The sequence below is a fragment of the Mya arenaria genome, chromosome 5 (genome assembly GCF_026914265.1).
Source record: "Mya arenaria isolate MELC-2E11 chromosome 5, ASM2691426v1".
Classification (NCBI taxonomy): domain Eukaryota; kingdom Metazoa; phylum Mollusca; class Bivalvia; order Myida; family Myidae; genus Mya; species Mya arenaria.
Genome location: NC_069126.1, coordinates 6,052,399 through 6,063,818, shown reverse-complemented (window position 1 = coordinate 6,063,818; position 11,420 = coordinate 6,052,399). Strand labels below are relative to the sequence as shown.

At 37.2% G+C, this 11,420-nt stretch overlaps 1 protein-coding gene across 1 annotated transcript; it reads left to right on the top strand.

Moving 5' to 3' along the window:
* The first annotated feature begins 9,378 nt into the window (after positions 1 to 9,378).
* LOC128234403 (probable G-protein coupled receptor B0563.6) lies at positions 9,379 to 10,584 on the top strand. Its single transcript, XM_052948619.1, has one exon. It carries the CDS (start codon positions 9,379 to 9,381, stop codon positions 10,582 to 10,584), a length of 1,206 nt encoding a protein of 401 aa, XP_052804579.1.
* The last annotated feature ends 836 nt before the right edge of the window (positions 10,585 to 11,420 follow it).

The window sequence follows — 11,420 nt, the reverse complement described above, 5'->3', positions numbered from 1 at the left end:
TTGCTGCATAAAATGTGGCGGTTTTGGTTGTGTAACACATTTTGTTGTCAATTTTATAATTATACACTTCTGTGATAAGCGATCCATACATTAAGTGCTATGATATGATGTCTGCTTTTAAAGCAATTTGAATGTGAAATTGGAATATTATACATGTTTGATTGACTAACTAAGGTTTGCAATGATGTATACAGTAAATTTAACTTGTTGGTTAAAAATGCTCTTTGAGGCTTTTATAATTGTATATTGTCTTTAAATCTGATTTTATCTTATACTAAGTGAAAAAAACAGAAGCTGTATGAATTATCATTTTTAAGTACATTGGCATATCCCTATTTTGTTGAAATTTTTGATTGATGGTAATTTATATCAAAGGGGCTCGCTCATGTTTTTGTAAAATGCACTTTTTTTGTGTATGTTGAAAATAATTGTGGCAAATCATTAGGAGTGTTAAAACAAAGATACCAAAGGGTCACTTAATTACGGCTTGTCGTTACATGATTGGTTGATAGACATTATCATGTGATTTTGCCAATGTATTGTTTAAAGGTCAAAATATCCATCAGATTTGTATAAGTCCTGGTGGCCTAGTGGTTAAGGCATCACTTTTCTATTAGTTTTCTTGACTTGACTGAAGTGAGTTTGGGCCCCACTAGAACCAAAATACTTTTTTATACTATAATTATACTTTTTTCTCCAATTTTGATATCAAAGAGGTAAAAAATGATAAAAAAAAGTGTTTTCAGATGCATTACCAGGAAAACTAATTTTTAGTTCAAAAACATGGGCGAGTTTCTTTAAGTGATTTGGATGTTTTGATCAAACACATGTATAAGAAATGTAATTTTTTAAGCAGTTTGTGCCATGTCTATGTATACCTCGGCATTTTAGCATTTATCAGAGGAAAACCTTATTAAGTCATTTAATTTAGTTTATTGACAGGGTAGATGCAGTATTTACTATTTGTATTTCATTCTAAACTTGTTTTGTAAATCAGCATTTAAATCAGCATTTTGGTTGTTAAACTTTATGTAGCTAAATACACTCATTAGTAAGTAAGAAAAAACGTTGCATTGTTTTTATTGCACCATTTCATATCAGTCGGCCTAAATTAAAGCTGCACTCTCACAGATTGACCGTTTTGACAACTTTTTTTATTTTTAGCTCGACTATTCGAAGAATAAGGAGAGCTATACTACTCACCCAAGCGTCGGCGTCGGCGTCACCCCTTGGTTAAGGTTTTGCATGCAAGCACACATAGGTTAATATCTCAGCAACTACTTGAGGTATTGCATTGAGACTTTATACAATGGTACTCAACCATCCAACCTACTTAATTAACAAAGTTTGATAACTCTACTTTGCATTTAATGCAAAAAATAATAGGCCTTTATTATTTGACTTAGAAATTCTGGTTAAGGTTTTGCATGCAAGCACACATAGGTTAATATCTCAGCAACTACTTGAGGTATTGCATCGAGACTTGATACAATGGTACTCAACCATCCAACCTACTTAATTAACCAAGTTTGATAACTCTAGTTTGCATTTAATGCAAATAATAGGCCTTTGTTATTTGACTTAGAAATTCTGGTTAAAGTTTTACGTGCAAGCACACATAGGTTAATATCTCAGCAACTGCTTGAGGTATTGCATTGAGACTTGATACAATGGTACTCAACCATCAAACCTACTTAATTAACCAAGTTAGATAACTCTAGTTTGCATTTAATGCAAATAATTGCCCTTTATTATTTGACTTAGAAATTCTGGTTAAGGTTTTGCATGTAAGCACACATAGGTTAATATCTCAGCAACTACTGGATGAATTGCATTGAGACTTTATAAAATGGTACTCAACCATCCATTCTACTTAAATAACCAAGTAAGATAACTCTAGTTTGCATTAAATTTAAATAATGGCCCCTTTTTTATTCAACATAGAAATTCTGGTTAAGGTTTTGCATGTAACCACTTTTAAGTCAATGCTTCAGCAAATACATCACATATTGCATTGAAACTTTACACACACGCTCCAAACCATTTAACTTTCTTATTTAATCAAGTAAGATAACTCTATCTTTCATATTATATCATTTTTGCTCCTTTATTATGTGATTTAGAAATTCTGGTTAAGGTCTTGCATGTTAGCACACATAGGATAATATCTCAGCAACTACTTGATGTATTGCATTGAGACTTTATACAATGGTATTCAACCACCCAACCTAATTGAATAATCAAGTTAGATAACTGTGTTTTGCAAATAATGGCCCTTTATTATTACACTTAAAAATTCTGGTTAAAATTTTGCATGTAACCACATTTATGTTAATATCTCCGCACATCATGTATTGCATTGAAATCTTATCTAACAGTGATCCATGCATGTTTCGCCAAAACTTTTCAATCGTTACACTGAAAAGCGGCGGAATAGTCGAGCGTGCTATCTCTGTGACAGCTCTTGTTTGTCTAGAAATTAGCTTATTTTTTAATAAATGTCTAAAAGCCATTGCTATAAGAAAGCTGACTAAAGATCGCAGTTCTTCATTTATTGTCGAAAATTGATGTTTTCTTGCAAAAAACGTTGCTACGCTTTAAGAAATTGAAGTAATGGCCGTTTCTTTGAACAATTGAGTTATCTTCTTTGACTGAATTGAATTCATTGATGCCAAAATCAGCTGATTCTGGGATAAAAAAAGTAAAAATAACGTCAAAACTGTCAATCTGTGAGAGTGCAGCTTTAATGAGCTCTTAAGGCTTTATACAGCAGCTATATGTCTGCAATATGACTTGACCCTGAACATCCCTGTGGGGTGGGACTGTCAATAAAGGGAAACTACTTGTGGAGTATATGCCAAAGAAGTTATTTTGACATTAATTTATTTGATCCACTTTAGGGGGAGGGGGTGGTTAGGGGCGCAACTGGCCATAAGTTTATGTCCATTTTCAACTCATTGGCACAACAATGGAACAAGTGTTGGAGCATTTTCAACGCATAACAAAACATACTGTGGCACAAATCATTGCCCGCCTTACCATTAAATGATTGGAAAACAGCGCCAGCATGTTGAAAGGAAAGAAAGACTGCCCTCCTCAGGATCACAGTGATTTCTCTCCAGAAAACAACCCTATATTTTTATGCCCCCTTCAAAGAAGAGGGGATACACCAAAGCGTGTCTTGAGTGATAACAATTCCTGGACCTATGGGCATCAGACTTGACATAAAGGCTAGGCCTGACCAGTAAATGACCCCTGTTGATTTTGGGGCTCATCAGGTCAAAGGTCAAGATCAAAGTGACCTTATAATGACCCTATTGATTTAAGGGGTCAAAGGTCAAGGTCACAGTGACCTTAAATGGTAAAAGGTTCCGGATCACAGGGATTTCTCTCCAGAAAATAACCCTAGATTTTTATGCCCCCTTCAAAGAAGAGGGGGTAGACAAAGCTTGCCTGAGTGATAACTGAACAATTCCTGGACCTCAAACTTGACATAAAGGCTGGGACTTACCAGTTAATGACCTCTATTGATTTTGGGGCTCATCAGGTCAAAGGTCAAGGTCACCGTGACCTTTAAATGACCCTATTGATTTAAGGGGCCATCGGGTCACAGTGACCTTTAATGGTAAAAGATTGTCAAAGCTTCTCCAAGTGATATCTCAATAATGACCAATGAGCATCAAACTTGACATGGAGGCTGGGGCTGACCAGTAGATGACCTCTATTGATTTTAGAAGTCGTTGGGACAAAGGTGACATTTAATGTGAAAAGGTTGTGTGAGTGATAACTCGATAATGCTTGCACCCATGGCCCTCGAACTTGACTTTGGGATTTGGCCTGACCAGTAGATGACACCTATTTGTTTTTTGGGGTCATCGGGTCAAAGGTAAAGGTCATAACCTTGAACGCAAAAAGCTTGTCTGTGTGATAACTCGACAATGCCTTCATCCATTGCCAAACTTGACCTTTAGGTTGGGGTGACCGGTTGATTACCCCTATGGATTTTGAGGTCAAAGGTCAAGGTCATAACTCATATTCATCAGTAAAATTTACGTCATATTGACTATCCCCTGCTGCTAAGAGAATACTTGTTTATTTGCAAATATCAGTCATCATCTGAACATGATTAAAAACTGAAACTACTATCCTGACACTTTGAATGGTCATAATCTTAAAACTGCCTCAAAGGCATCCAATGTCAATGACAAATCAGCTGTCATTTCGGTCTATGCATATTCAATTTAATTAACCTTATAATCCTGACAACATGGCGCTCAATGGGGGCATAATGTTTGACAAACATGTCCTGCTAATGTATATACCATGAGTTAAGGTTTATTTTTTTCGAGAGAAGCCACTGTGTTAAGGAAGGTTTACCCCTCTATTCTCGCTCAGGCGCGATCAGTTGTTGACTTTATAGTTAAGCCATCATCAAAGAGAGTCCCGTGGCCTCTACGCACGCGCCAGCAAATCAAAGAAGACGTCCTCATGTATTTTCCCAAAACACGGAATACTTCAGCGAATATCCATATTTACAAGCATGGAATACTTCAGAGAAGATGCATATTTACAAGCATGGAATACCTCAGAGAAGATGCATATTTACAAGCATGGGATACTTCAGAGAAAATACATATTTACAAATTCAATGTTTAAAATCTGCTCTATGTAAAACTAGTATAAATTCTACCGAGTTATGATCGACGGTCATTATACATATTTACAAATTCAATGTTTAAAATCTGCTCTATGTAAAACTAGTATAAATTCTACCGAGTAATGATCGACGGTCATTATTCAGTAATGTAAATTCACTGAGACAACTTTGACTATACTTTTGTTTTATTGCCAAAATAACTCAAAAGTGCCCTATACCTCTCAAATCTGTAAATGACTATAAATGGCTGTGCTTAAAAGTAAAGCCAAGCGTCTCGGTCAAGGTCATCCAAAACTATAAACATTGTCCAAACTCTAATGCTTTACCATTAAATCTAAGAAAAAGTCAAAAGGTCAGTGTCAAGATTAAGACAACATTGATATGCAAAATGTACACACATTTCAGTGCTGTAGTTTCAAAAATAAGGGAGTAGGTCAAAAGGTCAATCACAATGTCATCCAAGGAATGCCAATTGAAAAACTGTACCACCATTGATATGAAATTCGTTTTTAGCTCTACTGGCCAAATGCAAGAAGAGCTAATAAATGCGATGGTAATGTGTACGTAGTATGTGCGTCCGTGCGTCCGTGTTTCTGTAAACAATATCTTGTGAACACGATACAGTCTTCATTGTTTTGATTGTATCTCGATGAAACTTGTACAGTTTTTAGATATCCATTAGAGGTTGGTTCCTTTTGAAAACAAGCCAGATCTGCCCAAGCATGCCTAGATTATGGGCCTTGAAAGTATAAAAATGCAATTTTTTGCTTAGTCTATTTTTAGCCAAGTCTACATGAGCGAAGTCTATTTTTAAACAAGTTTACATGTAAAGTCACAATTGCTTGTAAATGTTTGTTCAAATTGTGCACCTGGGATCATAACTGGCCACGCCCGGGGTTCAGGGGTTTGGTATATTTAAATTGGGAAATGTTAAAAATCTTTTTGTCTGAAACAGCTATGCAGATCCTTGCTATTTTGAACAAGGCTTTATTTAGTGGTCCACTACCATGGTTGTTCAAATTATGCCCCTTGGGTTAAAACTGGCACCGCCCCGGTCAAAAGTTTCCTAGAGTCTTATTTAAGAAATATTTTTAAAATCTTCTTGTTTAAACCACAAGGCTCATACCTTTGATACTTGTTGTGGAGCATCATATGATGACCGTCTAGCAAAACAGTTGAAATTATGCCCCTTTGGCAAAAACTGGCCCCACCTTTTTTACTTACTTTTTTTTTATTTTTAAAGCTACAGCAATGAAATTTTGACCATGCGCACAATTTTGCATACGAGCATCAATGTTTTCCTCGGGTGTCCTTGACTTTGACCTTTTGACAAACTTTATATTTATTTTTAAAGCTTCAGCAATGAAATTTTGACCATGAGTACAGTTTTGAAAGCAAATATTTTTTACCCTCAGATTACCTTTACCACGGACCTATAAAGCATGGATTGGCAACTGCCCCATATCGGTGAAACGATAAGAAATAATAATTTACCCACAATCCTTGGCGCGCGCTCGGCAAATATCGAAAAATTCCGCCGAATCTCCGATCGGTGATTAACGGCGATCTTCGGTTATTTCCGCCAACTCTGCTAATAATGCCTTGTTCGTTATAGATTTAATTATATTTAATAACTGTGATTTTAATCAGATTCCATTGGACTATTATCAACTCAAATAAAAGTACCACGCATTTAAGTCAATTTTAATTAATGTTTTCCTACATGTATATATTCGGCCGATGTCGGACGTCTCGAAAATGACCACACGGTAAGATCTCGGAATGAAATCCCGCTGCACGCGTGAGTTTGAGATTATCGCATTAACACAGATGAGAGTTGCCAATCCATGGTTTATAGGTCCATGCCTTTACTTGGCACATATAAAATAGTTCATGCAACTAATCTGCTTACAACACTTTCTGTCCTCAGATGTTGAACGTGCAGCGTTTTCAGCTAACCCAAACACAAATAGTGAACTACATCTGTTGCCTATTCCTCAAACGTACATGCTCTGGATTGAAAATGACCACAAGAGCCATGCCAGTAGAGCATAGGCCCTCTTGGGCCTCTTGTTATACACAACTGAAAAATAAATAAAAACAACGACTGTACACATAGACTAATGTTCAACTGTATAGCTTCAATCAGATGAAAGTAGTTCAAAATGTTATGGTAAACCATAGTCGAAACTTAAATGGTAGTCAATAGGTCAACCAATGACAATATCGAAATGTGTTGCAAAACTGTACACAAGGTCAACATCGCAGGATAAACATTGCCGTTGAAGAGAAATGTGTGTAATGCATCGAGAATAGACGCTCCTTTACATGTTTGATTGTATTACGATGCATTGACACAAACTACATGTATGATGAAGCAAACAACAAAAAAAACAGAATCAGTGCAGTGTTACAAAGCTTACGTTCATATAAAAAGAACATGCAAAGAGATTGGACAACGAGGTTTTCCCACATCAGTTACGGCCTTTTCCCAAACTAGACTCCCCAGTTTGCATTTTGAAATGTTTTCATTGTGTTCTTTTTGTATTCCAATGGAAATTAAAACTTTGGTTCATGTTTAATTCTTACCGTTGAGTAAAGGACTAGTTGACCAGACCGACAAACATTCCTGGTATGTGTTGTTGTAATTGGTTAAATGTTTGAAATGTAGAAGAAAATGCTCGTGCCCATGGGCAACGTTCAGCGCACGATCCTAGAAAAAGTTCGCCTTGGCCCATGCAATAACTAAAATTATATCCTGACATTCTCCTTGGGTGGTATTTAAATCAATCTTATGGTCATACATGATTGATTTTATTGACTGTATAAATCCAGTTTTTATTATACATGAATCACGCAATCCGATTGGCTATACCGTTCTAAGAACCAAATAAGATAAATATGGAATATCACCCCTTGCTAATAAGATATTAAAATATTGTGTTTTTTTTAATGTTAAAAGACTTTCGAATAACTTCATACCAAACAATGGTAAATTGATTATTAAATGCAGGCGGTCATGAAATTACATATCTAAATGCATACTAATTTATGAATATATACAGTTGTGGACTAAATGATTGAGGAACGTGAATTAAGTTTAGAGGAAATGGAACATGTATAGCTTGAAGTAACCTCTGATGACCCATAGGAGGCAGTCCCGGTTAGGGATTCTGAAAATATACTTGATACATATAAAGAAAGACCGTTCTCTTGATAACATGCCCAAGTGCTTCGGGTAAATAGACTGAGTGTGCCATATCATTACACGTTCAATTATCTGGATATTTGCCGAGGTGTTTTGCAATTGGTTCAACTACGGTAAAAACCTTGTTGGATATTTGCCGAGGTGTTCCAATTGGTCTAAGTACGATATAAACTTTGTTTAAAAACTTTGCAGTAGTTTGAAAAAAAAACATATACATAATACAGTAATTATGTATATAAAAAAAACAATGCCATCCGCTATTGCCGCCCATATGACTTCGCAGCTTATTTCCGTCGGGGTCCTTCACTAAACTACATGCATATATCATGTTCTCGGCGTTTATTTTTGCGGCTTTCTCAATCAATCCCTGACCTGTCATTTTGAACCAGAACAACATATTTTCGCAACATCAGCCTCTGAATAATTTGAAAACGGACACCAGGTCGATTAACGTTGACAACAAAATTGACATAAAATGGATGGAGATTGGTTCTGTTCGCAATCTGATGAACTTTGTAAAAATATCAAGTATCACACGATTTATATGCGTTTTACGAACTTTTAATTTGTGTTTACGTGGAAACGGAAAAAAAGACTGTTACTGTTGCTGCTTGGCGGCCTTTGCGAGCTGGAATGACTTTACATCGCAACGTCCCCTAGTGCCTGAGTGAGCCATATAATAGTACACGTTTAATTACTGAAGAAACCTTATTGATAATGCAGTGGTTTTAAAATAGAAATGACTACAAAAATGAAACCATGAACAATGCTTGCAATTATTCAAGAATTTCAAGGATTTAGAACCAAAGGTCGAAATGGATTGAACATGTATTTGACTTTATATGTTCTTGTAAAGGACAAATTGGCTATTTCACTGGAGCAAATACTGGTAAGTTTTTCTTCAAGTTGTAAGTTTTCTTACTTTAAATACTTTTTGACCTGAAATGCTCAAATCTTCAAATGTCCGATATTGGTCGATACCGAAAGGCATCGGAATTCTGGCGGCGTCCGGGGACCTCAAGGCAAGGATACCACATGGCGAGCATTGCACAGATTCCTGAATGCATACCAGCGAATTAAAACCCAGACTTAAGCCCCTGGAGTGGCATTTGCGGGGGGATAATGCGCTCACGGTGACATTGAGAGACGTAATCCGGTGTCAGTGGACATCAGCGGGCGGACAGGAATTGTAGGTGGATGCGCTGCTGAGAGCCACCCGGAAATTCAATACGCATAGAGGATCAGTTATGAGAAACATTAAGGAATTGCCTGTTCCAGATTCTGCTGCAAATGATTGAACATTTTGAGAACCGATGGTGTCGGAACATGCTATACTAATCGATTTCTGTAAAAAAGGGTAAATGTCAAGTACTTATTTAATGTATTTTGATATGGATATTTAAGTTTAAATTTTATTTTGGTCCGTTTGAACTATACTCTCTGATTTACACGTTGTACTTTTACAGAAACCGCTGTGGAATCAACAAATTGCTGATGTTCCGTCCAAAAAGGTATGGAGGTAACAACTTCACAAGGATACAACGTTGATAGAATGGAGCCAGACGGTGGGTGGAATACGTCGATATTGAACGTCACTCAGGACAACTATTCGGATTACTATTATTCGGACAGTGAGTATATGGATTATCCTGAATACAGAGCTGCAAATTCTATCAATGAATATTATCTGTACGTCATCTGCGGTATCGGGATACCTGGAAATATCGCGTGTTTGGTGACATTGACGTTGATGCGGCCGTTTACGTCTTCAGACGTTTACATGATGACGCTCGCCGTAGCGGACATGCTAGCTCTTATAATCAAAATGTTGTTCTTAAAACTAACGGAGTATAACGTGCAGCTACATAACGCTGGCTGTCAGGTGATATTTTTATTGGGAACTACAACGCAGACGTACGCCAATTGGGTGCTTGTGTTGCTTACGTTCGAACGCTTCGTCGCCGTCTGGTTTCCGTTACGTGTCAAGAACGTTTGCCGGAAACGAAACAGTGTTTGTGTTCTGTTTGTACTGCTTGTGTTCTTTATAGGCGCCCATCTTCACTTCCTGTTCACATTTGAGGAAGCAAGCCACCACCTCCAAACATGGATGTGTCAACCGAAAGTTCGATACGTACGTTTTATAACTAACGTCTGGTATTGGATTGACGGCGCTTTATATGCGCTCTTGCCTACACTCTTCATTTTCATCTTCAACGGACTTATTATCTCAACTGTATGGCGGTCCTCGCGCGCTCAAAGATATCTCACGAACGGTGCGCGAGGTAGACCGGAAATGGAGGCGGCCAGCCAGCAGCGACAAATAACAGCCATGTTACTCGTGGCGTCCGTCGTGTTTGTTATCCTAATTCTGCCAAACTGTGTTTTCTTTATTGTTAAGGACCACGTGGCTTGGCGAGCGACGCCCAAGGGCACAGCACAGTACCATCTCGTGCAGCAAATCGTGTTTGTTCTTTCGGACCTAAGTCACGCAGTTAATTTCTACTTGTACTGCGTCAGTGGACGAAAATTTCGTCAAAAGTTTTTATATCTGATTTGTTCGTGCCGTCATGGAAAATTGACACGTGGTCGACAGAGAACGATATCACGTGATGTCAGTCGCGTACCTGACGTATGTGCTTCTACCGGAAGTACAAGCCTCTCCATATTTACGATATCGCCAAAACCGTCGCCGCTACATTGTTCTAGACAGCCAGAATGAACCTTAATTTATGGATGAAGACAAACGTTTTGCGGATGTGGTAGTGCTTTACTAAAGTAATATTTTGTATTCTTCTTTGGTAGAAGTTGTTCACAAAAGCAAATAGAACGCAACTTGTGATTGTACATGCTGGTTGTATATGTCCGTATGGTATCTTTTATTAATCATGTTATTTTTCATTAACTTAGTGTGTTTAAATCCTACGAAATAATATAACATTTGTATATTAAAAATACATTAATTGTTTCTTAATAAAAAATGAAATCTTTTCTCCACATGCATAAATGTCCAAGACAACATAACCAGTATTTAAACAAAGTTTCATACGATTGGAGAAACTATCGACTTTAAAACATGAAATTAAAACTTCCTAAGATGTGACCTAATGACCTAGTTTTTGACCTGAGGTGACCCATATTCACCAATTTTCTGGAGAACATGTAGACAAGTATTCTGAAAAAGTTTCGTAACATTGGATAAAAAACTATTGACTTAACAACCGCCGGCCTGCCCACCTTTTTTTCGCCATTTTATAACCCGTATTTTTTTCCTAGAAAAATCCGGCGAAAAAGTAGTTAAAAGTTCACTGTGGGCAGAGTGTGCACAAGCCATTGCCATACATGTACTTTCCAGCTGATTCTGGGGATAAATTTGGCTCATTTTAGGGCTATTCTGACTGTAGTTTGTGGCTAGTAAGGAAAATGACGGCTGTTCCAAGAACAAGCACCCAGAAATCATGTTTTTATTATCTGCGCATATACACAAGTGAGCAGTCAACATGCGAAAGTTGTTTATTTCTTGTAAGATTGTTTCAACATTTTAAATGGGAAGGGAGC

Bases quoted from the DNA above. Each gene is read 5' to 3' on its own strand.
- LOC128234403 (XM_052948619.1), top strand. From the start codon at position 9,379: ATGGAGGTAACAACTTCACAAGGATACAACGTTGATAGAATGGAGCCA.